The 26,591-nt window shown below is 39.7% G+C and overlaps 2 protein-coding genes across 3 annotated transcripts; one reads left to right on the forward strand and one right to left on the reverse strand.

Annotated features, from left to right (window-relative positions):
* Positions 1-73: 73 nt before the first annotated feature.
* On the forward strand, positions 74-8,899 carry LOC110053823 (vitamin K-dependent protein C-like). The gene is made up of 9 exons (XM_020760109.2): positions 74-1,029; positions 2,934-3,104; positions 3,380-3,559; positions 4,305-4,481; positions 4,936-5,115; positions 6,084-6,269; positions 6,478-6,597; positions 7,096-7,222; positions 7,710-8,899. Exons 1-9 carry the CDS (start codon positions 966-968, stop codon positions 8,317-8,319), a joined length of 1,815 nt encoding a protein of 604 aa, XP_020615768.2. The 5' UTR covers positions 74-965; the 3' UTR covers positions 8,320-8,899.
* On the reverse strand, positions 8,681-25,908 carry LOC110053854 (heparan-alpha-glucosaminide N-acetyltransferase-like). Of its 2 annotated transcripts, XM_089274816.1 has the most exons (21): positions 25,526-25,908; positions 24,664-24,749; positions 23,750-23,889; positions 22,958-23,067; positions 22,210-22,334; positions 21,424-21,493; positions 20,352-20,400; positions 18,739-18,771; positions 18,534-18,590; positions 17,939-17,988; positions 17,509-17,585; positions 17,187-17,217; positions 16,512-16,651; positions 15,515-15,630; positions 14,797-14,918; positions 14,345-14,471; positions 14,134-14,220; positions 12,518-12,592; positions 12,345-12,415; positions 11,642-11,754; positions 8,681-10,362 (listed from the first exon to the last, which is right to left on the reverse strand). In XM_089274816.1, exons 3-21 carry the CDS (start codon positions 23,828-23,830, stop codon positions 10,181-10,183), a joined length of 1,716 nt encoding a protein of 571 aa, XP_089130942.1. In that variant the 5' UTR covers positions 23,831-23,889; positions 24,664-24,749; positions 25,526-25,908; the 3' UTR covers positions 8,681-10,180. The 2 variants fall into 2 exon arrangements, with proteins under 2 accessions (XP_089130942.1, XP_089130941.1); XM_089274815.1 differs by lacking the exon at positions 24,664-24,749.
* Between the last annotated feature and the right edge of the window lie 683 nt (positions 25,909-26,591).

Below are 26,591 nucleotides of genomic sequence, written 5' to 3' on the forward strand. Positions count from 1 at the left end.
CCCCCTGGCAATACGTCACATGATTGATGGCGTTCTTGTTGTTGTGAGACGGCGCTGAATCATTAATGTACTTGAGACGATGATCATCGTCTCTTGTTACTGTGCTATTTTGATGTATTGATTTTTTCTTCTGCATGCTTTTCATCTAAAAACGTAGGAGCTTTCGGTTTTACTTTGTCGGCTTAGCACTGAGTGAGAGAGAAAATGTTTACAACCGTGATCGCATAGAGCTTATTATTGGTCTTTAGCCACGCAGAGGATCCTGAGCAATCCAACCTTTCTAAGCTAAAGCTATTCACCAGTACCCAGTGAGTAAGCTCTCTAACAAGTCACGGGTGGAGGGTACAAAGCTGTCTTTTTCCTCTCTCCCTATCTCTGTCAGACCATTTCACTACAGCTGGATGAAGGGAACAAGAGGGAGGGTGGGTCGTCGAGCGTTTGTGCATCAAGCGTGAGAATGTTCTTCAGCGTTCAAAAAAAACAAAAAAGGGAAAAAAATTGGACAAATGAGAAAAGTCGGACGGGAACGTGATGATCTTCACGCAGATCCAGTTGAACCTGATAAATTCTACACCTATTTTGACTATCAGGTGTCGTCTAAGTCAACTTGTTTGTCCACTGGGATATGATAACAAAAGCTTCCACATTCAATAAAGATCACTCAATGAACGCACAATAACACTTAATTATATATAGGTAATCATGTTATGTTGAAGCAATCCAATGATTTCGAATTTCATTTAAAATGCCTTTTTCAATTCCTTTAAATTATATGTTTTACTTTCTAACCGCTAAAGAACACCACAGCCCTGAAGATTTAACTGAAAATGAATTCTAATTAACTCCGACTACTCGCGATCATCTGGCTTGCCAAGGCTAGCCTCCATACTTCCGCTTAAGCTGAAAGGAAAGTTTCCCAATCTGGGCGTCAATAATTTTACTTCGACTGAAATGTGATTCGGAACATGGCGGCCATTAGCACGATACACATTGTTGTTCTTTCCTGTCTCCTTCTGTCGTCTGTAAGAGGTAAGAAGTACCAACTGAATTAATAGAAAAATTCTACTGTCATTCCGCGGTTGATAAATGAGTCATAACGACCTGAGGGCAGAAATATCAAGATATAACATTCCTTTGACTACTTGCTGAAGCAGACACCACTCCTTGGAAACTGAAAAACCCTAAATAATAAGTGGAAGACAAAACAGTTTGTAAGTGATTGTAAGCCACAGAAACAGTTGATCGTACAGAGACCTACAGGACACTAGAATGAACACGAACTTGGTTGTTGCCATCAAACGAAGGTCAATGCATGCGTCTCTCTGTGAAATATATAATTTGCAAGACTAATTTAGAGCAAAGTGAAAGGAAAAATAACGTTGGCATTGGCTAAACGGAACTCAATCAATGCCAGGCATAATATAATTTTCGACCTTTTTAAATTCTTATTGGCCTCGAATTTCATAGCACAGCAGTGTGGTTTGTGGCAGTTTTCCCGTGAGTCGATCGCGTTGTTTATATAAGCCCCGGTGAGGGTGAGGGCTGGGGAAAAAAGGAAGTACACTCTGTCAAGAGAGGGTGATCTAGATCACAGTCTCTTGACTCTGTATGTTACACTGACAGGATACGGCACAGACCACTGAGAGTTAAAATCGTGCTTTGGTAGTATACTAAGAGACTTATTTTCAGCCAAAATTTGCTAAATAACCGGTAAACTACCGCTTTATAAGTCCCCCCCCCCCCCCACCCCCTTCCCCCGGTCATTGGCCCAGCTGCCTGTAAACCGAAACAAACCCGCTCTCTAGCTTTCCTTGTTTTGAATGCTATAATGTTTTACAGCTTAATTAACAGTATAATTATGTGAAAACATTTTTGGTCAACATGTGCAGCTATAGCTTGTTTCGAAACGGTTTTTTATTCCGGTTATAAGCCCATCGAAAAGCCCTTACGAAGTTGGATAAGCCCAATGCTTATAAGCGGTAGTCTAAGTTAGTTTAATTGTGTAACTAAGGTTTAATTTTGCGTATGTGTAGGGTAGGGTATGTTTCGTACATTCCAATAAATTGAGCCACGATAGACATAAACTAATTTGCCACAGTGTGTGCTACAGTATTTAACTCTAGTTCGGACACACCTATCCACTTACAATACAAAAATACACTGTTATTTCTCAAGGGTAAAAATACTTCATCTGCGTCCCCAGAAATGAATTGTGGTGCCTTCGAAATGTTTTCTCTATTAGTTTTCGCCGAATATGGCTATCACGGTCATATTTAAACCCTACCCCCGGGTGCAAATTATGCGATTGGAATAGTCCGCCATATTGGAATTGCCGACAATTTACGAAAATAGTCCAGTTTCGAGTCCACCATGATCGCTGAATAAAAGCACTTGGAACGTATTTGCACAGGGTTAGCCTCGACCTAAAAAATATTCACAAATACCGGTGGGAACAGTGCCACAAATTTGAAAATTAAACAATACACAGAGCTGTAAACAGGTCATCTTCTCGCTGGAATTTGTGAATATTTAACTTTAGATCGAAGCTAATCCTGTACAAATGCGTTCTCAGTGCTTTTAATTAGCGGTCATGGCGAACTCGAAACTGGACTATTGCTTGACTCGGAAACTCGCTCCCAGGACTTCTCCGTTGCCCTTCTGGGCCGTGCCTACCCCTCATTACTCCCGTTCTAAACAGAAAATTACTTGAAACTCTTACACAATAACTGGCGCCAAGTAAATGTAGAAACACAGCAGGAAATAGAACATTCCTTTTAGCCCTTCCAGAGACAATAAAAGCAAAATTAATGTAATTAGTAAAACAAAAGGTAAAGAAACAATGTAAAATTTATTGACGTTTTTAGGGTAATATGGCTAAAGTCATTTTTCTTACATAGTTATACTGATTCGTGGTCCCATATCACGCCTTGCAGGGGATGTTTGCGGAGACCCGCCAAAAATTAACAACGGTAAAGTACAGACTGAGTCGAAAACGGGCAACGTCACGGCTTTTTACACCTGTGACGAACGGTTTGCCAAAGTTGGTGAAGAAAAAATTGCTTGTCTTTCATCTGGTAAATGGAAGAAAGCCACGATCAAATGTGGTAGGTAGCAACACAGCTTGTGGCGTATTTCAAGTGGTAAACAATACTTTTTTTTTTTCCACAACGTTGTTCAAATACTTCATTGAGGTGAACAGCGGCTTTTGGTCCTTTTTGTGAGCCAATAGTGTTTTCATGGCTCCTTATATATTAGCCTTACCTTATAGGGAACTTGCCGCCTGCCTATCTGTCACAGGGATGGAGAGATACATCGTTTGGACATATTGACATATGTTCTATTACTTCGTAAGGATTTTTTTTATTATCATTTCACTTAGTTGCAGTCTGTCCTTTACCACCCATTCCACCACATGCGTTCATTAAAAGGCCAAGATCACAATATCTCGAGGGAGACTGGGTATTCTACGCCTGTAGACCAGGATATCGACCTCTGGATGGATTGGGCTTTAATCGGTGCTTACGAGGAACGTGGAAGAAAGTGACATTCAAGTGTGTTGGTAAGCGTGTGCACTAAATATGTCCACTTGAGAGTACCCAGAATTTTATCTCCCTGGCAGTAGTGCACCATCTAGGCAACCCAGCAGTGGTTTAAGTTAGCAAGTAATCCTATATAATTCTCATTCTTAAATCTTAAACCTATAGTAAACAAGCAAACTCAAGCCCCTCTCCGTGTTTTGACAGGGATGGGGGTTGATTGAGATGCCTTCGGGTTTTCGTTGACATTAAAACTGTCCACGTAATGAGCTGCTTTTGTTGATCATGAAGAGACGTCCGCTATCTTGGATCCGCCATCTTGAATTCGACCATTTTTGATTTCACCATTTTTTCACAAGTCAGAAAATAAGTAAACGAAATTGGTGGGAAATTGATCCAAAATTATAATAGAATTTAAATAGGTACTTATTTTGCAATGCTACTCAAGCGGATAATCCTCGTTCTAAAGTTCTGATAAAAAACCTTTAGAGGGTTGAACTGGCATCCATCTCCACCCCTTTTGTACACCCAAAGGTTAATCGAAACATGCTACACTGTTATCTTCTTCCATAACATTTAATACTCCCTCCTTAACTTCATTCGTTTCCTTTCTTTCTTGTCTAAATATTCCAAGGATATCGCAGTTTTCTAAAAAGAATTAACCATAACTTTTAAGGAGACTTGATTCCCCTGCACCTAACAGCTCAATTGTAAGGACTGGCTTTTAAATGTTTTGAGTCACCCGAACTAGCTGATATCTCTTTCTAGTGTCCAAGGAATGCAAGAAGCCAGAGGATCCCAAAAATGGTGAAACATTCGGTAGTGATTTCTCTGTTGGCAAAAGAGTGAGGTATACCTGTGATACTGGCTTTGTTCTTCAAGGAGCTTCAGAAATCAAATGTTTGAATAATCGAACGTGGAGTGGTGGAGTGCCATCTTGCAAAGGTAAACACAAGATCCACGACTCTGCACAGACGTGCACACACACACACTTTACTTCTCCAATTCATTAATAATTCACCACATTTCCAAACACCTCGAGGTTAGCCAAAAATATTTTCCTACGTGTCGTATTTTCAAATCTATTCTCGGTTTTTGTAAATGTGGTAAAACTTGGTCTTTCTTGTTTGATATATTACATATAGGGAGCTTTCAGCAGCATGTTTGCAAATAAATGCCAAAACTCCTTCGAGGATTTTTTCTGCTCTACTCCTTTATTTCGAATGCTAATGGAAAGATCGTGATGGTTGGTCAATTTCTCCCCGCCCCGATTCTCCCGTCGATTTGCTAGGAATGAAGGCTTAGGGATCACGCTTTGTTTCAAAGAAGCGATGAATGATAGCTAAGTTTAAATGATATCATTATTCTCTACGCAAGTGGTAGTTATTCCCTTTGTTAGTTGTTGACTGTGGAAGCCTACCAGATCCTGTCCATGGAAGGAAAATCAAGGAAACGAAAACTACGTTTGGAGGCAGAGCTGATTTCATTTGTAAGAAGAGAGGGTATTCTTTGATCGGGAAGAAGAGCCGATTATGTCAAGCTAGCGGTGCATGGAGCGGCAAGCCAGTGGTTTGTAAAGGTGTATAATTAAAGCTAATTAACACGTTTCTTTGGTAAGGGCAAAGTTAGTTCCCTCTGGTAGCTATGGTTAGGGTGGTTGTGATTATGTTCAATACAAATTATGTTAAGAACGAGTAGTGCACGAAGAATCTCTGATAATTTCCGGTGTTAGTCAGTTTGTTTAGTCAACTGTTTGTTGATAATTTTCCGCCGATTTTTCTTTCTTTTTTTTTTATCTTGATTGCAGGGTCTGTTGATGTTGTTCGTTTCATCGTTATTGTTTATTATTATTATTATTATTATTATTATTATTATTATTGTTATTATTATTATTAAAGATTCGCACAGCTATTGATGATTTTGAAGCTGGTTTCGTCATTGGCTCCGGGCAACAACAAGTTACCTAGGGAAGCCAAGAAACACCCCTTGTTTGCTTTTTCTCTTCTTTCTACATCTCCAGCACCTTCCTAAGAATTCTTGCCGACCCCAACAATGCACATCTCTGGATCAGTCCAACAGGAATGCCCACCTCAATGGCTCTCAGATTATTATTATTATTATTATTATTATTATTATTATTGTTATTATTATCATTATTATTATTATTATTACTTTTTTTTTAAAAAATAATAACAAGGACTTTATTGAAATCTCCTTAGAAAACCTATTTACAAATCTTCACACATTCCACTATAATAATAAAAATAATGATAACAATAATAATAACTATTATTATTATTATTATTATTGTTATTATTATTATTGGGAATCTAGTGATCTTGTCCCTCAAGCAAAACAGGCGGAGAATGTAAGTTGTGGCCAAAAGTTTATTTTACAAAACAAAGCCTAGTTCAAACAAAATTCTTCAAACGCCAGTTTAGCGTCATCCATCATTCATATCATTTTTGTACATGGCTACTTCTCTTAGTAGCTGTATATAGATATTCTTAGTCACTAAATATTCCTTTCTGCTGATTCCATGTGTAGCCCCTTGTGGTGATCCTGGGAAACCAGTTGGTGGACGACGAATTGGAAAGAGCTTCAGGCATGGAAAAAAAGTGAGATTCAGCTGTATGGAATCTCTGAAGATTCAAGGACCAAAAAGAATTATTTGTTTTGATGGAGTTTGGAGTGACAAGAAACCTATGTGCCTGCCCCCTTCGCAAGTAAAAGGTAAACGAACGTTTCCAATTTGAATGTATGAAAGATCGAAAATATATATCCCACAAGCGCATTAAATTCTTGTTTCTTACTTGGCCACCTTCTTTCTTGAAACTTAGGTCTGCATCCAGGCCAAATAGTCCATCAGGCCAGCGCTCATTTGACTTGTCTCTTTGATCTTAACATGAGTAAGGAGTACTGAAGAAACCCTTATTTTTAGATTATTCAGAGTGCGGTATGCGGAGTAAAATTCGCCTTTCTCGAATGGTTGGTGGTGTTCCAAGTACTCATGGAATGTGGCCCTGGCAAGCTGGACTGTATAGACTTGATCAAAAGACCGGTAAGATTAATTAAATGTGTTTCTCATAATCAAATAGAAATGAAGGCATTTTAAAGTACTCGAACTTTAAATATGTAATCCCAACCTCCTCTCTCTTGGATCGTAAGGATTACACAAAACATCCGAACGCATACAAGTGTATAAAAGTGTTCGCTTTCTTTCGCTGATTCTAACTCCGTTCTCAGCCAATTAATGCAACGTAGTTCAGTTATCAAAACCGTTTTAGAATCGATGCAAAAAAATGGTCTAGAAGCGAACTTGCCATGAGAGATTACCTTCTTATTTAATATTTACTGTGAAAATGTAGAAACCTCTGCCTCTCCCATAAATCACCGACGGAGCGAGACTAGCAAGAAACAAAGAACAGAATTATCCCGGATTATTTTTCCCATCCTCGATCTGCATGGCAGGCTAGTAGACTGCTCGGAGGGCGTTGCCCTTCAGGGATGGTTTGTTGGTCTGTTATTGTTGTTATTCTTTTTCATGTGTCACGTCCAGGCGAAAAACAGTTTCTTTGTGGTGCAGCGCTGATTAAGCGACAGTGGATTATCACTGCAGCACACTGCTTTATGTACAGACACACAGAAGATCAAGTCAGACGCCCTCTTACATCTCCACCAGAAATGTAAGTCAGGTTGTTCGCTTAATAGAAAGCTTAACCACCTCCCAACTTCAGCAGAGCTATACTACTTAGCCACCTGTAGCAGTGACTAATATTGACCAATGAAGCCACAGAAAACTTCTGTGGTGGAGTTAAGTTTGAAATATCTAAAACCACTATACATGTACGTGCGTACTTTTGTGCAGCACCGTAATTGTAATTTTGAGTCCCTATTTGAGGGATGTTTTTATTTACTTATGTTTTTCTTACTCCAATTGACGATTTCAATAGAGAAGTGTTAAAATAACGTGCAGTGAAAGGAGAGGGGAAAGGGCAAAATGTAGTGAACTAATTACAGTGTATATGCCCTTTAATTAGATACGTTCATATTAGGATAAAAATAAAATTAGTATAAGAGAGGAAAGAGTAAACAAGAAGTAAATAAATAGTCTATGTAAATGGGTTATTTATTCTTATATTTTAGTGTTCTTTGTTATGCTGTCTTCTTCAGGTATAAGATCATGGTTGGCGACAGTATGCGCGACATAGAAGAGAACTCAGAGCGTACATTCTTCGCGACTAAAATAATAATGCACCCTGGATACCATGACCACTTCAAAGAGAATGACATTGCTTTGGTCAAGTTATCCACCAAAGCGACACTTACACGGAATGTAAGGAAAGTTTGTCTCCCAGAGTCGGCCAACAGCTCGACATGTTGCGATAGCGTAACCCCTGGAAGTCAAGGGTTTGTTGGAGGCTGGGGAGCGACACAAGTGTTAAGCCCAGGAGAGACCGTAAACTCTGAAAACTCGTCATCTACGGTGTTAAAGTACGCTAAGTTCAAAATTCAGGACGTAGAGCTGTGCCGCAACTCTACTGACTACCACTTTAACGAGTCTCTAAATTTCTGCGCGGGAGGCGATAAACATGGCGTCGGTCCATGTACGGGCGACAGTGGAGGTCCATTCGTCATGAATATGTTCCAGGGCGGCGCATGGAAATGGGTTGCTGTAGGCCTCGTTAGCTGGGGGGAGGGGTGTGGCATCCAAGGTCGATATACATTTTACACTAAGCTAGCAACTTATGTAGACTGGATTAACAAGCACACCAGGAGATGAGATCAACGTAAAACTAAATAAAATTGATAATAATAACATAAAAATGAAAGCGTCAAGAAGTGGATCACGCACTTTGCCATACCATTTGATATTAAGTGAGAAGGCGATGTAAAGCAAAATATCAAGTCATGAAGTCAGGTAAACTTAGTAAGGTTTCGTGGCTAATTGAAACTTTCCTCCAGGTGAAAGGCATTAACAAAAGTTAATGCTCTTAAACAAAAGAAGTCACATTAATTCCCCATGAGGCAACAAAAGAAAGAAAAAACAGTGGTCGGATGGCAAAGTTACATAATGGCGCGATAGTGACTCGTCTTTTACACAACTTTCTTCTCTTGTGTATTATCCTAGACAAAAGAGGCTGTTATTAACTGACAAAAAATCTTTTATTAACTGACAAAAACAAAACAAAAATGCAGCATATCCTGATCAGCCAAGTTTTTACAAACAAAAGAGTTCTATTGACGTTGAGTAAAGAATATAGTTACATTGCTCTCGCTCTTTTAACTGACCTAATTTAAAGACAAAAGAAAATATATAAATTAACGTCTACTATTAAAGGTATAGCAGAAGCATCATTATATTCCTTGCCTTATTTGTCCGCTAACAAATCCACACATTTGTACCTAAACGACGATGACCATTACATTAACGTTATAAATTGGCAAATCGATAATACAAAGCAGCCAGAATGGCTACAACATAAAAAATAAAACAACAACGAAAAGGTTATCGCCTCGCAAACCTGCTCTGTTTTGCGCATAGAAAGCATATGCCTGTGTGTTAATCTCCTTGAGGATAACATCGCAGCATATTTGTACCATATCAAGTTTATTTGAGAAATGATAACTCGTCGTAGTTTTTGATAGAAATAAAAAAAAGGTGCAATGATGGTGGACTGAAGTTGGCCCCAAGAAACGTGCGTCGCATGAAGCAACCCTTTACCTAAAACACAAAAGTCATCAAAATGAGCCATCACTGAAACTTTTAAATATATATAAAAAATAAAGACACAATAGGATCAATGCTGGAAAAAAAAAAGATTTTCAAACCACGCTCGTACGTTCGCCGTCTTCTATAGTTGAGGGGGTGGGGGGGGGGGGGGGGAGGAGGGACTTCAAGCAAGGACGACTGCGATCCCAGCGACGATGCTTAGTAAAAAATAGATTGATATCTTAACTTCGAACGTAACTATCTGAATCTGGTCAGTACGCCAATCGATCTGACAACTTGCCCAAACTAAATATGTAATGCCAGCGATCAATTCCAAAAAAGAATAGAAAAAGTTTGCCGTCGTGGCCTACGTTCTCCAAAATACGCAGAACTTGGTCATTTCACGATGCTAGGGAGTTTAAGGAACCAGGACACGACGCCGAGGACATCGCCGATTATGTACCAATATACCAAGAATTATAACGCACATACACAGCCATTGTTCTACTCGTTAAACATTTTGTTTAGCGATGTTCCCGTTGCTGTCGTGGTTTTCTTAAACTCCCGGTTCTTTTGCAGAGGAAGCTACGAGATGCACAAAGATTTATAACGCACGTGCATAGCCAATGTTCTGCTTAGTAAATCTTTTGTTTAGTGACATGTTCGTTGCCGTTGCCGTCGTGGTTGGCTTAAGTTCCCTAAATGTCGTCAGTTTCCGGAAATTAAGTTTTTGATACCATGCAACTCCTAGATAGAAAAAAAAAAAAACGAAAAAAAGAAACTTCGCGGCAGATTATCAAACACAGCTAGGCAAAGGGAATCTTAAAACCAGTGTCTAGAACTCGGGTAACTAACTTCTTGTGTTGTTAATTTGAAGAGACAAAGAGACACTAGTTTCGTCGACATAGTAACCGTTGTGAGGCGTTAATGTTTAGACCTTAAGGAAGACGTTTACAGTGAAGAGGTAATATGCTATAAGAACCCATAGAGCGGTGCCGGTCATGCTCATAGCTAACTTCTCTCCATGTGAGCCGTATTCATCCATCTCCCAGCTGAAGGGAAAGTGTCTCCACAGAATGCCATGGCCCACGTACAGAAGAATGGAATTCATACCTAGGACGACAATTCATATACACCATCAAATTCGCGTCGACTGGTATCTAGGCCCCTTGGTTGACTTCCTACAGCTTTTATCGAAGTTGTTGCAAAATTAAACGGCGAAGAGGGTATTTCGACTTTGCATCTATGCACACAAATCAGTTACATAGCCCAGCTCAAAGGGACCCGATCCCTAAGGAAAAACACCAAATTCAAATCTTGCACTAGCTTAGATTCCCGGCTCATTTTCGAGTTAACAGAGACCTTTAGATCCACCACGTTCACCGCAAACGTCTAAATGCGGTTTGAGGTTGGACGTTCGCAGTTCGCAGTTCGCCGTTCGCCGTTCGTCGTTCGCCGTTCGCCGTTCGCCGTTCGCCGTTCGCCGTTCGCCGTTCGCCGTTCGCCGTTCGCCGTTCGCCGTTCGCCGTTCGCCGTTCGCCGTTCGCCGTTCGCCGTTCGCCGTTCGCCGTTCGCCGTTCGCCGTTCGCCGTTCGCCGTTCGCCGTTCGCCGTTCGCCGTTCGCCGTTCGCCGTTCGCCGTTCGGACGTTGGTCAATTTAGATTGGAGTAAGCTGGAGCGAATATAAATCATCCTGTCAATGCATTTGAAATTGTCAAAGTTACGCCAAAAAAAAACACACACACACACACACTATGCAGTTTCTAGCACGTGCAGCTTTCCAAGGAAATACAGCATGGTAAAACGCACATTCAACTTAAGCCGCCGTCATATTGAATCTTCACTTAGGATCTGTAAGTTTCTACGAACAACAACAAAAGGCTAGGTAATTGCTTATTTGCCTAAAAATTATAACCAATTTGTGGAAAAAGTGTTACTTTATTCGATTTTCGCGTTTGTACGTGGTATAAGATAAAATTCAGAGGTAAATGACTTACGTGAAAACCCACCTATTGACGTTCAAAACGTGAGTCGAAAACCTCAAATGTGACGTCTGGCTCTGAGCACGTGACCGCTAGCCGTTTGTCGTTTGCAGTAAACGCGGATCTAAAAGTCATGGTCGCCCTAAAGAGCGCTACTCGCTCAAGTTGTTCAAAAAGAGCGAAAAACGAGCTGGTATGAGACGAGCCAGTGAAAGAAACGAGCCTGAAGTCTGTTCTGCAGCTAGCTCCTTTCGTAAGCCCGCTTCTCTCGTGCACCGGCTTGTAACCTCTAGTTTGGTCAACGGAGCCACGTCCAGGCCTAACACTGAGCTGAATGGCGCCCAGCTATACTTACGATTGACGGCTGAGTTCAGGGTCTCACATCTACAGTACTAATCCTGAATTCTTACCTGGGTAGAAAAAAGGTGCACCATTCCACCAGTCCAGGACATCCGTCAAAAGATAGCAAATGGCAAACAGGAAGAAAGAAGAAGCTCCCGTGACAAAGATGAATGACACTGACCTAAAAAGAAAATTCATTATTTGGAAACTGTTAATCAACAATCCGTTATTATCAGCCATATCCCGGCTAACAAAATCATTTCGTCACCAAAAACTGTTGGAAGGAAAAGATAGTTTTCTCTTCAGGTTAAACTCTTCTAAGCATAATTTAACGGCCCGCTAAAAAAAAAAAAAAAAACCAATCATACTCATATTTGACTGAATAATAGCTAATCATTTAAGTCACTCTTTTTAACTTACTCAGCTCGATTCTTCACCAATTAATCTACTTGCGGCTTCGTCGCTTGCGTTCACGGCTTCGCCGCCAAAACAAAAGCACTCGCGCGCGAAAACCCGCCAGCTGCGCAAGTTAGTGTGCGAGCGAACTACGATCAATTTTGGTCTAAATTCTGACTGCATGACAAAGCAGCGCAGGATCTCCTTCGTGCTGTGCGCGAGGCAAGTTCCTTGAAGTGCGTGTGCCTGATAGCGTCGTAACGCAATTTAGTAGTGTAAATAACGTAATGATAATTAATTAACCATTAAAATGAATCTTTATTCAAGAAAAATTATGTTGACCTCTATAACGCGCCCATACTGTACCGTTCTTACCACAAATTTTTGTTGATTGGTATGATGCCTTCATTCTTGGTTGCTCCGCACAAGCCAACTGCGATCGCAGTCTAAAGTATTCAAGAACACAAAAAGAGATTTTAATTCAATATGTTGTTTAGCGTTGGCTTTTTCTTTAATCCCAAAGTATATAGATGATCGATTACCCTTACCATTAAAACTGCCCAGATAATCCATCTTATGAGCCTGGGCTTGTGCTTAGAATGTATTGTCAAAATGTGACCAGCCTGGAGAATACAAGGAAAGATAAACTCATGATCCTCTTTCGAGGCCTGGTCTGAGCTGCCACTAACGATACAACATTTAGGAAATAACACACTGGCTGTGGGTAAAATTTGGGTGGCAGGGAAGGACGACTGGGGAGTAGGGGTCCAGGAAGGGGACCCTCCTGGGGGAGTACAGATCGGGTGGTACCGGGGGTAGCCACCCTGGGATAAAAGTTCCAGACCTGCCTCCAGGGGTGAGGCCCATATCCCACAGTCCCGGGGGACTGAGGGAACCAGGAGGGGGAGCCCCTCCTGGGGGGAGTACAGATCAGGTGGTACCGGGGGTAGCCACCTTGGAATAGGTAATTTCTCCGGACCTGTCTCCAGTGGGCTAGAGCCTTACTGTGGGGTAAAGTGCAGCTAATGGGTGCACTTCCCTGCCACCGTTCTTTATTAACAAACAACAGAAAGTCACAAAAATACAAAGTCTCTGTTCATTGCACCCTGAATGACGAGGTCTAAGGCTTGCTAAGAGACAGATAGCCGTAGCCTATAACCATTAATGGTATAATTTTTTTTCTTTTATAAACAAATGATATCTATAAGTATATACGGATATATGTTTTTCTAAAAGTAACGGAATAGTAATGTTCAGTATCTATCCACGACGTTCTGAACTGTAGTGTCAAAGCTTGCCCCCTTTTTTGTGCGTGTGTGTGTGTGTGTGTGTGCGTTGGGAAAGACAAAGTATTAGCCTTATTCATGGCGAACATTCCTATAGATCTAAATGATTTTGTTTATTCGCTTAAAGATAGTCCTAAAGCGTAGTATCAGGGGTTAAAATGTGTAGAGCAAGGGTTCCAGTCATGGGGAAGGCGGGGGGAGGGGGGGGGGGGTGGGAGGGAAAAAGAAAAATTAGTGGCGACGGATCGGCACAAACAAGAAGACTGAATACAACGAGGAGCGTGTGCTTGACTAGAGGTCAGGGGCATGAGGTGGACACGTGAGAGACATGACTAGAACCATTGATAAACTGTCTTTTACAGATGTAGATAACAGTGGCCTTATTTAGGAAATGAAGGGTTTGTTGTGATATCTAAAGGGGGTGATTGTTTTCAACTGGGAATCCCTGATGGACTTTGAGATCAGGAATTGGTGGCATGTTACTCATGTTACTGGGATTTACCTATGAGCGTGACGAGAGGTTCATAGTGTTACATGTCTCTGAAATAAAGTGTTACAATGCAGAATGTGTGTGCCTGTCTTTGAGATATTGTCTCTCAGGTCTCATTAACATCAGTTTATGGATGCCATAAACTTAAACTTTGTAGTCAGGAGAATATCTATTAGACTCGTCAAGTGAATCAGAGTTTACTCCAAAGCACTATGTCAATTTGGGCTAACTGTAGAAATCAGTTTGGTACACATTTGTACACATACATGCATGCATGACGAAATTTGGGTTAAAATTAATCAACTTCATAGTTTTAAAATTTCATTACTTCTCAAGAGGTTGAGGTTGTAAGTCACCATAAGAAAATATCTCGTTACACGCGATTTACCTGCACACCGAAGAAAACTAGAACGATGGAGGTGAGACATCCCAGGATTCCCTCAGGATCAAATGGAAGGACAGTCTTATAGAGATCCTGTCAGAGTATAATAAACGCAGATAGATTAATTTAGAATGCAAGTGTACCAAAATACAACGTGCTGTCAAACAATGGTTATCACCAATAGCTACAGTGAAGCCATTCGAAAGGAAGTCTCTACCTTGATTGTAGGCCACCCGTAAATATGCTTCCCCAAAGCGATTCTGTCGATATAACCTGCCATTCCTCCAGTGCAGTTAAACGCTTCTGGGTAACCTTCCCCCAGGCCGCCAGGTCCCGTGTAGCCCCTGAAATTAGGTAAAGGTAAAAATAAGGTAGAGCAAAAAAAAAAAAAAAAAAAAAAAATTGAAAAAATAAAATAAAATAAATAAATGAATAAATCAAAATCAAAATAAATTGAAGCTGACGGTTAACTGAAAGTTCTTCTTTTGTATATAGCGGGAAATGAAAATTAGGGTAGCCTGTATTCTTGAATGTTTTTTTGTCCAAAAAGGAAGAACAATGAGATACCTGTCTGTTTAGGCAGATTTGTAAAAGGAAAAGAGAAATCTTCCATAAATATAGAATATAGTGGTTGCTTTATAGCCTGATAATCAACAAGCTAATGTTTACTTTGGGCATCCAGGTACATCAACTGCAAAGGTGAGAGCAAGGAAACCAGCAAGTAGCATCAACGCAAAGATCCACTGTTTCCATAAGCCATACACGTCGCGGAACACATGCCACCAGCGCCCCTAAAAATAAAAAATTCGACAGCTTACGTTTAGTCCGCACTCGCACCTGTTACTATCTCCTCATCCTCCATTAAACAATGCTATACATTCTTGTTCAATTTCTGTGAAATGTCTATGACATTGGCACATAGATGCTTAATCACGGTGTGCTATCAAAGATGACCGATTATCCGCGATCGGTGCTACCATCAAGAGTGGGAGCAGTTCGTTTGCTTTTAAAGTGTTAGTCACAGTTTCAGTCTTGACTCCCAATTTTGCTGCATATAAAACAGTCAATACTGGTTAAAAAAGAGTATGCTTTTATTAAAAGACACGATCGCTTAAAAAGATGTCTCTCCCGTTGCCTAGGCCTGTGGAAAGCTCGCTTTCTTTGTGTATAGCTTAAAACGTGAAACACGTAAAAGTAGTAAAGAACGTTTCAAGACTGTTAGCAGTACGCCACCTGTAGTCCGACCTCTCTGACCTCACTTCACGCCATGTTACCTTACGCCTCCGTTAGCTTCCATTAATCATGCCGTGAGTTCTTTTTAAACTGTTTTTGATTGGTTCTAATACTGAGTTTAACCGACTCTGTGAAAGTTATCTAGTACATGTACCTTCTTTTCGCGGTTATTGTTCGGACTGAGGAGCAACTGCATCATGGCAACAAACAAGTAACACACTCCAAATCTCTGAAGAACACCTGGAATTCTATAGAATTCCAGATTACCGTCTGTAGAATAATACGTAAATAAGTCAACACTGTTAGTAAATGAGTTCTTTCTTCCCCCTTTCTTTCCTCACGAGCAATTTTTTTCGGCATCTATGCGAATTTTTTTTCTATCTTGATTACACATTGCTTTTCTATTAACTTTAATACGATTTTTATTAGCTTGGACACGTCACACGCTGCGCGTGTTGAATTCTCTGTTTCCCCCTCTGTAATGTTATTTATTATATGGCTAGCCCCGTGAGCGGGCAAGATAAATCAAATCCTGCGCTCTGATTGGCTACCCGAGCAGGCAAGATGGAGCTATCTTGCCCGCTCGGGACTACCCGCCGCGTCCCGCGAGAAAAATTTCCCCAAAAGCCATATAATAAATCTTTTATCGACCAAGCTTGTTCGGTCAAGATGGCTGGATATTGGCCTCGTTCTTTTTTTTGCGAGTTTGTGGACCTCGACTCCGTCTCGGTCCATAAACAACCAAAAAAAGAACTTGGCCAATTTCCAGCCATCTTGACCTCACACTTGGTCAATAACCCATACTTATCTCAGTTCTGTTCATCAACCCCTGTGATTGTAGAGGAAGCCTCATCTTTCCCAACAAATGTTTTTTCTATGGTTTGCATAAAATATTCTCTTAAAAATCAAATAGAAAACTACCTTGAATTTTGTGACATGAATGTAGTTTTCCTATCTTTGCAAGTCGACGTGCAAATCTTCAGTACATTTTGTGTGTTAACTGTACCAATTTAAAGTACACTTGGAACTAATCATATAAGCTGTTGACTTTCGTGCAATTCGCTTGAGTTAAAAGGTTTCGCCCATTATTCTTTTAAGTGTTTCTCAAGGTGTTCAAATTGGCATTCCTTTTATGTTAAACTGAAACTCACAATTGCTGGTAAACAGCCCCAGTCCAAACAATATAAAGCTTCGTTTAATGATCTTGTATGCAATCTTAAGCTTGCTTGTTTTTTGGCGTCTCAAGGAGCGGAAAGATAAAGTGATAGAAACACCCATGATCCAGATAAACCTGGAATAAACAAAATCTTCATTAATCACATAAGCAAATACACTGTACAGCAGTGAACGCTGGTAAATAGTGTTGTAATGATGTTCAGTAAGAACGATAGGGTTGTGCCCTTTTTGCAAAGCATAATCAGTTAATGTCGCTTTTGTGCGGGGTTTCTATGGTCTACTTGAATGATACCTAGGTTACCCAGCATAATTAATTTGTCATCGTTTTCCGAAAAAATAATCCAGCAATCGATTGCAATGCAAAGGAATATTGCCGTAAACTAACCCCCTTATTTAGAACAATTCTCCACGTTTTGTGCTTCTTCAAGTTCAGATCATAAATCATTGTTATTGTTATCGAATTCTTCAATTTGTTGTTGTTGTCGTCGTTTTCGCCGTCGATCTTGTTATGTTTCTGCTGTTGTTGCTAGTATTGTTGCCGATGTTGTCACTGTAGACTGAACGTTGTCATGTCAGTGCAAAAGCCTGTTATGTTCTTATGCCTTAGAGTATTACGTTACATCAGATGGACAAAGCATAACTGTTCATACCATGGAAAGACAAGATCGGCAACCAGCAGACCTGTTGAAAAAGAAAAGAAGAGGCCATTTTACAGTTGTGTGCTTAGTTACCTGGCCATGAATGCAAACGAGGCTGGAGGTGACTTTGCTTTGATACAGACCTCTCTGCTTCTCCTCTCTGCACTACCCAGCTATCGAACCATTCTGACTATAATATATATGCTGTTGTTGTTGTTTTAAGATTTCAGAGTTCTATTTCCAAACAAGGTTAGTGTGCTCAAAATCCAGTGGCTAACCATTTAATCTAGTTTCCTCGTTTTTCGAAGTCTTAGCGTATTTACTATGTACTTACCATTCCATGCGGCGTGGCCGAAGAAGTAATATCCACCGCCTCCATAGTTTACAAATATCATCAACGTTATGGCAATGCTACAGACAAGACCAGAAATGAGAACATGCACAATTTTTTGAATTGAATCTAGATATCATCCAAAGGACTTTTACGAACGTTCAAAATCGATAAGAACACGACGCGATTTTAAAAATAGTATCCGAAGACTTTATAACACGACTCACTAGAGTCTTGGTTTGTTACCATTTCCTTCAAACTAACATTACAAGAAGTTTATCAACAGGTGTAAAACGTTCAACATTTCTTCGCTCCCAGAGTTATCTCCTTACCAGTTTGATCACTTCGGCTCTTTGTTCGTGTATTTTTCCACGAAAGCTGTAGAGTAATGCTTTCATGGGCCTTTATTTGTTTCTTGATGTCTTGAACTTACCCTCGGAAGGTGTCCAGAGACTTCAGCCTTTTCTTGGCTTTTGGCTGGTTCTGGATATGAAAAGATAGGCTGTTATTCTAATCTAGGGTATTTTTTAAAAAGGGGATAGAAGAGAAGAGGAGAGGAGAGGAGAGGAGAGGAGAGGAAAGGAGAGGAGAGGAGAGGAGAGGAGAGGAGAGGAGAGGAGAGGAGAGGAGAGGAGAGGAGAGGAGAGGAGAGGAGAGGAGAGGAGAGGAGAGGAGAGGAGACGAGACGAGACGAGACGAGAGGAGACGAGAGGAGACGAGAGGAGACGAGAGGAGACGAGAGAAGACAAGACAAGACAAGACAAGACAAGACAAGACAAGACAAGACAAGACAAGACAAGACAAGACAAGACAAGACAAGACAAGACAAGACAAGACAAGACAAGCGAAGACAAGAGAAGACAAGAGAAGACAAGAGAAGAAAAGACAAGAAAAGGCAAGAGAAGAGAAGACAAGAAAAGACAAGAGAAGACAAGAGAAGACAAGACAACAGAAGAGAAAAGAAGTGCAAACTAGTATGGGAAAAAGAGAAAAGCTATGAATTTAAAAACATTAAGTTGACTGCTTACCTCAGGTTCTTGTGGAGTTTCTTGTTCTCCATCTCCTTCTCCATCTACTGTAACTCTCTGAAGAGGAGAATAATAATCAATTGGTCAGTGAAGCAATCGTTGAACCACCAGATATCCTCGTAAAACTTGAATTCAGCTCAGCGAATAAATAACTGGTCAAGCAATAAAGTGGAACGGAACATATCTTAATATTGGCTCATCATACCATTTCAGCGGTTTCCCCCTCTTCATTCCCGTTCTGCAAAGGAAAAAAAAAATATCGTGGTACATGTGGTAAGCTGTAACAACTTCAATACTCGTTAATTATTTCTATAAATTAACGTACAACTGTAACTTCCTATATAAGTGTGTAGCGACCCTGAATAATTTACTTGTATGAGTCTCCCTGGATTTTTGGCGAGTATGCGCTACTTTTTCTTTCGTAATCCACACAAGACATAACTTGGTAAGTAAGAGACTGAGTAAGAGATTTTATTTTATGAGGGTGACACGTAACAGTAACTAACATTACTGATGAACTTTTGGCCCTCTAAAAAAATGCAAAAATACAAATAATAAAAACTACATTAGCAATAGATATTATTTACCGTAAAAATAAAAATTAAAATATTTCTAGAATTTGTTAACGGGACAAATCGATTTAAAACGAAGAGCATGCAAACATCCATCTATTGTCATTAATTTATATCAAACGATCCCTTTGTCCTCTGAGAATTTAGCACTATTTTCCATAATTTAGCCTTGAAGGATTTCAAAGACTTCTTTGTCCTTAGTGATGGAGGCATATTGTTCCAAACTTTACAGTTCTTACGGCAAAAGTGCGTCCTCCCTCCGAAATGTTTCTGTGAAGGGGACACAATAAATTTACTTACACATTCACGTGATCCTTGAGTGAGCATCGGAGTTAACGTAAAACGTGAGTATCTTACTTAACGTGGGACGTAACTTACTTCAAACAAAATCCACACAAGGTTTAACGTACTTAACGTAACTTACTTCCTAATTTAGTGTGTAGCGACGCGCGCTGAATATTTTACTTAAGAAAAACCTTATAAGGTTCTTAATGGATAAAAATTTTTAGAGAAATGACAGTAGGTAGTTTTGGTAGTTTAAGTAGTTTTAATGTGATACTTGTATTTCTTATTTTAGATTTTAATACTTTTTATTTTATAGAGAACCTCCCTGAAAACCACGTATTTACGTGACGGGCGCTTCCTCTGTAAAGATTGTTTTTATTATTTTTATTATTATTATATAAAAGAGGTGGCTGATTGTTCTACCCTGGGCTTCATACCCATAAGTGGTTGCTTATTATTATTATTATTATTATTATTATTATTATTATTATTATTATTATTATTATTATTACTGTACAAGTGTCCCTCGACTTTTCGCGAGCAAGTTCTGTTTTTTTCTTCCAAATTAAAATCTTTACAAGAAAGGACGCAATGTTCAATCGTAAACGGTTTTAGTATTTTTAAGCTCACTTCTTTCTACGGAACAGTAGAACTTCACTGTGGAAACAGAAAATATATTAAGCGTTTACCCTGGGAATTCATAACAGAAATATATAGGATTTGCTTCCCTTGCTGCTTCCCTTGTTGCTGACTCGTGAACGTCTGGGAGAATTCAAATTCTCCTAACCGTTACAAGCTTTCATTTCTAAATGCAAATCTACTAAAACAGGGACAAGTGCCACTTCTAAACTAGTTTGTCTATAATACCTGGCTTTATTTCAAAGGTTGCGTCATATATGCGTAGGCAAAATTAAGGGCGTGTGTAGTTTTCGATCCAGCTCCTTGTAATTTTGCTGCGTACCTCATTTACTATGTTGGGTTCCTTTTTCTTGCATTTGGCTTTGCACTTCCTGAAGAAAAATATGCAAAGATGCAATAGTTCCTAAATGCTTCTTTAATTTGGCAGAGTAAAAATTATTCTCTAGTATAGTATGGATTGAAATATTTGATATATAAAATCATTACCTGAAAAGTTAGCCAAAGTCCCCAGAAAGCGGGACCAAAAAAAAATTACTTAAAAGTGCGACAAAGCTCACCCACACAAAAATATCAAAATTTTAACTTCCACTGAGAATTATTTAAATCGATTTTTCAATTCATTTTACCTCTTTCTCCCTCTGTCTGAGTGCAGACGTTTAGATTTCTTTTCGTCAATTAAAAGCATATATATACCAAATTCCTTTAAAGACTATAATGTTTCCTTCATAATTGATATGTCTTGCTTTCACCAATTCGTTGAGGATTATAACTGTCTGCATATACGTGGTTGTAATTGAACCAGTGTGAAGTCCCTATTGGCGGCAAATTGGTGGATTCCTCTTCACGCAAATTTCTGGACCAATCCAATGATACAGTATATCAGATATTTAGCTTCTTAACTTACACCGTACTCCAGACAAGAAGGAAAAGATAATTTCTCAAATTACAAACTTTCGTTTAATACAATGTTTTCAAAAGGCAACTCGCCGAGTACAGTGGTCTATCTTTGCGGTCCGTAGTTTAAACTTCAGATCTCTTGGGGAACCAATAACAACTCTTGTTTTCTTGATTGGCCAGTTGACCATATAAATATCGATCTCTTTTATTAACATTAAGACGAACGTAGGAGCAGAGATGGCGCAGTGTTGAGAGCGCTCACCTCCCTGCAATGTGGCCCGGGTTCGATTCCGGCTCGGTGCCATATGTGGGTTGAGTGTTGGTTCTCGCCTTCTCCGAGGGTTTTTCTCGGGGTTCCCCGGTTTTCCTTCCTCGACAAAAACCAACATTTTCAACTGCCAATTCGACCAGGATAGAGGACCCGGCCACATGAAGACCAGCTAAGGCTGCTGAAGCTTTCTCTCTAAATATTGTAATGTAACGTAGCGGTTACGAACCTTGTGATGCAGGTGAGTAAAGCCCATATAACAGCCATGCCGAACAGTACCCCAAGGGTTATCCATATAGCTGAACAAAATATCAAATCATTTATTAGGTGTTCATTTAAGAATGTAAGTAGTCTATGTTGGGACAAGTGAAAATCTTTTAGACAAAGAAAGTCAAAAACAACAAAGAAAAAAAAAACTAAAAAGCAAAACAAAACAAAAGCAAAAACGAACAAACCAAAATGAAATATCAACATAAACAACAACAAGCAAAACAGGAAAAATAAAATTAACAACTGGAACTTTTTTCCCATGGTTTGTCAGCGGCGTTCACAGACAAACAGGGAGCTAAATTCTAGAATAATTGTACCGTACAAAGGGTTTTAAATTAATGGCTGAGATTTGATTTAAACTAACAAGTACATCGCATTGACAACATTAGGTCGTCTTCAGTAGCCTATACAGTGGAACCCCGCTAACACGGCCAGATTTTTGTGGCACGTTGGTGACCGGATTAATGGGGTTCCACTGCACCACGAAAACTTAACGCGAGAGGAAATATGGCGTCTGCTGTGGACATTATATAATGGTTCTAGATTGTTTTAGTTTTGTCACGGCTCGTGATAAAACTTTCAAAGCTCGTAAAAGTGACTGACAATATTACAAAGGCATCCGCCGTTTTTGTAGATAATCTTAAACACATTAGTGAAAAGAAACAAGATTCTCTGTTTTCAACTCAATCTCGTTTCTGAAGATAAACAACATTTAATGTTAATGATAATAATTTCAAATGCTCACGCATATAAGGATAGTCAGGTGACCTGATGACCTTCAGTTCGCACTTGACATTGTTTGACTCCGACTGGTTGGATTGTCGAACTTTATACTGGTACCAGCCTCGCTCGCCAAAAAGATAATCCAGTCTGTAAAAGATGGTACACAGTTATTCGGACTGAATATCTTAGTGAGTTGTGCTTGTTTATTATTATTATTATTATTATTATTATTGATATTATTATTACTATTATTATTATTATTATTATTATTATTATTATTATTATTGCTGTTGTTTTCAACCCAGAAACGTCTAAACGTTGTCTATGAGCCAGGGCCGTAGCCCATATCCACGAAAAAAATATAGGTATAACTGAGGCTATGTCCAGGATTACATTCTCTTCCCGAATATTTCGGGTGTTTACAATGACAAAAACGAAAAAAGATGACTAAGGCAAATAGCTAAGGTCCTCTTAGCACTGGATTTTATTTTTCAAAGCTGAAATCGTTTAGCAACATAACCTAGGAAACACACAGCTATTTATCAACTTGAGTCAATAAAGGTAAGTTAACCGCCAAGAGAGTCTGTGAAGCTGAAGTTCGTCATGCACTGCAAAGTGGAGGTTTGCAAGTTGTAAGTGTGTTTGTATAATGAGGTAGGGACTTATATCCTAGAAAATATTACTTTGTATAATAGTTTAACTCAAGCCATAATTGTTTATGTTGAAACCGTATAAAATCAAGTAACAACGGGGCACATTTCGCGACGAACCTGCACAATTCTTGAGATCCAATTTTTATGGTGATGATAAAACTGTAATGAGTTTTTACGATGATAGAAGTACTGGTAACGACTCCGGGCTCAATTAGTTGTATGGGGCACTGAAAAAGCAATAAATCAAAAAATTTAAGACCAAAGGACCGGGTTTTTTTTTATGACGTCATATTCGCAAAGGTTGCTGCTAATTATGATAGAGAGTTCATATAGACTGCAGTAAAAGATCGTGGACAATATAAAACTCATCACGAAGGACACAGGAAACAAAGTAAACTTTCCAAGAAAAAATCTTTTTTAAATCATTTACGAAGTTTCAATGCTTGAGCAAACTATAAAATTGTTTTGTTCTCCAGATTGAAAACTTTATGGTCCATAGGACTTAAATGCATTATTTTATTTAGTATGTCCATGCGCAGAAATTATTCAAGTGCTTTTTCCCCTTATCACTACTTGGGCTTTCCAAACAAAGGTTAAAAATTACCCACTCAGGAGCCCCGTTACGAAAAGCTGCTTAACACGAAACTGAAAATAAACTACTATTAATTCAGGTTCTATCCAGTTTGTTTTATTTTTTATCCCCACTGGCCAAGTTTAGTAAACACGAAAGAACAAAACGCTCCATCAGAAATCACCGATAGACACTAATGAAAAAAACTCCCTGTACGCAGCTTTTCAGCTTAACTGAAAGAGAGATCTAGAGCTAGTCGGCTTGCCTCGTTTGTCTAAGTTTTATGGTTGGCAAATCCTTTTTGATAAGTTGATGACATCTGAGATATGTTCACCTACCTTATAACAGTTTGAAGAAATGCCTGATATTTCTATAGGCTGACTAAGATCGGTAGATATGTTTAAAAAAGCTGTATCCATTTTGAGCTTATCAGGAGATTGCTTTTCTTTCGGGGGACAAGAGTCGCTGTGGACAAACCCTGCGATGAAATAAAATTGTAAAATTAAACACTCAGAAGCAGTGAACTTTAATATTTCCAGACTGATCGATCGTTTAACGCGCAACCGGACGCAAGCGCAAAATTAACGAAAGACTTGACGGGATAGGTGTTGGGGACCGAGATAAATATTCTTCGTTTAGCTCGGCGCTTCGCTCGCTTCCCAGCCCCCACGCCCTTGTTGCTTCGCACTCGCTTCTCCTTCGCGTGCGTAGAAAAATAGAGACGCTGTGAACAGTCTAGAATGTTTTTCAAAAACAACATCTTATCAGTTAAGATATTTCCATAACTAACTGATCAGACTAGTGTGAACGGCCTAGTGTGAACACAGCTTTGGACTCGATACCATCCGCTCTCTCGAGTCCGGTCTTCGCTGGTTACCCCTTTCTCGAAAAGCGACTTGGCGTAATCTACAATCCTAGGTGGAAATGTTGGGACATCACGCAAGCAAGCAATCCGTCCCCTTCCCCCCTTCACCCATCCCCAAACCTCACCTATTGGGCGATACGGGTGCTATCCACTAACCAAAAAATCCGGACATTTCGGTTAAAAGTCAAGTGGAACAGTAAAGTACCCGGAAAATCCGTTCGGAAATTAGGAGTGCTCACCATTTAGCAGAAAAAAAAATCCGGAAATTTCAGTTGAAAGTGAAAAGAAATAGTAATTTTCCGTAAAATCCGTTCTGAAATTGTACACTACCTCCAGAGAAAGTCCTTTTCTTTCCGCTCGGAAAAGGAACGGCGGAAATTTCCTTACCATTTGCTCAACTTTCCAGTTTCCAGTCTCTCATCTGCCTAAGACAATTAGGCGAAATCCAGTTGTAAATGGTTCGCTAGCTTTTGCTGATTTTGGAGAAAGAAAAAAAAAAAAAACCTTACCATTATTCAACCGTCATCCCAGCTGGGTTACTCTGACAAATGGTAAGCCCCCCAAGTTTCCGAACCACTTCAATGATTGTAGTCTCCTGCGCAGGCGCTTATTGCGCTCGTCGCGCAATCTTTGCTACCCAGGAAGACAGATTGCGTGACGATCCAGTAAATAGAGCAATTATCTCTTGTGATTCTTGATTGACATGTTGAAAGCCGATGCATGCCGTTCACAACAATAGTCACATCAAATTGTTTGCCAATTCATGACATGCTTTTTGGTATAATAAAATAATTTTTGAATCTCCAAAGTAACTAAGCTCAAGAAATTTTCTTGTCTACGTAAGAATCAGTGACGCCGGCTTGGAGTGATAGTATCGACTAAAACATCACACAATGCATCGCCCATTTGGACCTGGTGGTCTCGCTCAGTGTACTCGCGGGGTTAATCATGTTGCAAACGCAAACTTTCACTTCTTCATGTTCATGTCATCTATGTAAGTTGCGATTTAACAATTAGGTCTTCTAGGTTATTTTGGAAAATCCCTATGTTAAAGCACGGGCAGTGGTGGCATTAGTCAGGCTTTTTGAGTGTGGGATTATCGAGACCTTTCAACAGATGTTGACAAGGAATTGTATCCACGAAGTTTCGTTTTGGCCTACAGTAGCTGGAGGACTCAAACTCGCTCTCGGCATAGTGCAACGCTCTGTGACAAAATGTCTTAGATTTCAATCCTGTGACGATCACTTACCCACTGAACCCAGCAAAACGAAGGTAGCGAGATGAACGTATCTGAAGACCATGCCTGGCTGCGATCAGTTGTATCATGCCATGGACTCCACCTGAAATATAAGAACAGACGCGGACTCTTGCCCACGCGCAAGATGTAATATCACCTCTGTGACCTACAAGGCGTGCCGTGTGATCATGAGATGTCAAACCATGCAAATATTTATCCAAAACACAAGGGCTCGTAAACTAGTATTAATTAATTAGTTTAATCTTTCGAGTGGCCCGTGTGAAATACATGTATTTTCCCCAAGAGAAAATGATTTCTTTTGATTTTCCCCCATTCCCTTTTTTAATAACAGTAATGATAATTATAATCAACGTTTCGACCTTCGAGCTAGAAAATGATGCATACAGGAGTGTTAAAAACCTCCGTAGGTAATATTACGACAAATTACCCGGGGGGACTCCAATATAAAGAGGACGGGGGTGATCGTCGGAAATTTTGAAAAAAAAAAATCCTAAGAGGTACCAAGTTTCTGTCTTGTGGCTGTGGCTTTTTCTTTTCTTTTCTTTTTCCTTTTTTTTTTTTTTTTTTACTCCCTTATAATAGAGGTGCTAATTTTGAGACAAAATTAATAGTTAAAAGATTTTCAAATATCTCCTGTCATTTTTTTTCCCGCTCAATACCCTATAAAAGGTACCGCAAAAGCTCCTGCTGTGGACCTTTTGAGGCTCAACTCCCTAAGAGCTACCAAAACCACTTTTTTAATCTCTAAAACGTACGACGAGCACGTCCTTTTTTCACTGGAGTCCTCCCCCCCCCCCCCCGGGGACAAATTAGTCCTCAACTTTGGCGCGAAATTTCAGCGTTAATACGAATGTATATAATTATGATTTCCCTTGTGGAATTACAAAATTGCCACGGTAACGTTTGGAGCGAAATTGCTCGACGCAATATGCGATTCAAAAACCGGCAGGTATATTTTGCAGGTTGCAGATTGCAGTTTAAAACGACTTGTTTATTTGGGTCGAATAAACCCCAGTATAAACTCAAAGGCTAACCGCAAGCAACCTAAGCTAATTTA

Source organism: Orbicella faveolata, unplaced genomic scaffold (genome assembly GCF_042242905.1).
Source record: "Orbicella faveolata isolate gen_17 unplaced genomic scaffold, um_ofav_v1 contig_36, whole genome shotgun sequence".
NCBI classification, from domain to species: domain Eukaryota; kingdom Metazoa; phylum Cnidaria; class Anthozoa; order Scleractinia; family Merulinidae; genus Orbicella; species Orbicella faveolata.

What these genes read in the sequence shown, in the direction of transcription:
- LOC110053823 (XM_020760109.2), top strand. Translation starts at nt 966, where the DNA reads ATGGCGGCCATTAGCACGATACACATTGTTGTTCTTTCCTGTCTCCTT. An exon ending in CCTTCTGTCGTCTGTAAGAG is followed by an intron (nt 1,030 to 2,933) that starts GTAAGAAGTACC and finishes CACGCCTTGCAG; the next exon opens with GGGATGTTTGCGGAGACCCG. An exon ending in GAAAGCCACGATCAAATGTG is followed by an intron (nt 3,105 to 3,379) that starts GTAGGTAGCAAC and finishes CATTTCACTTAG; the next exon opens with TTGCAGTCTGTCCTTTACCA.
- LOC110053854 (XM_089274815.1), bottom strand. Translation starts at nt 25,577, where the DNA reads ATGGTCTTCAGATACGTTCATCTCGCTACCTTCGTTTTGCTGGGTTCA. An exon ending in TTACTCACCTGCATCACAAG is followed by an intron (nt 20,401 to 21,423) that starts GTTCGTAACCGC and finishes ATTTTTCTTCAG; the next exon opens with GAAGTGCAAAGCCAAATGCA. An exon ending in CGGCCACGCCGCATGGAATG is followed by an intron (nt 17,218 to 17,508) that starts GTAAGTACATAG and finishes CTTTTTCAACAG; the next exon opens with GTCTGCTGGTTGCCGATCTT.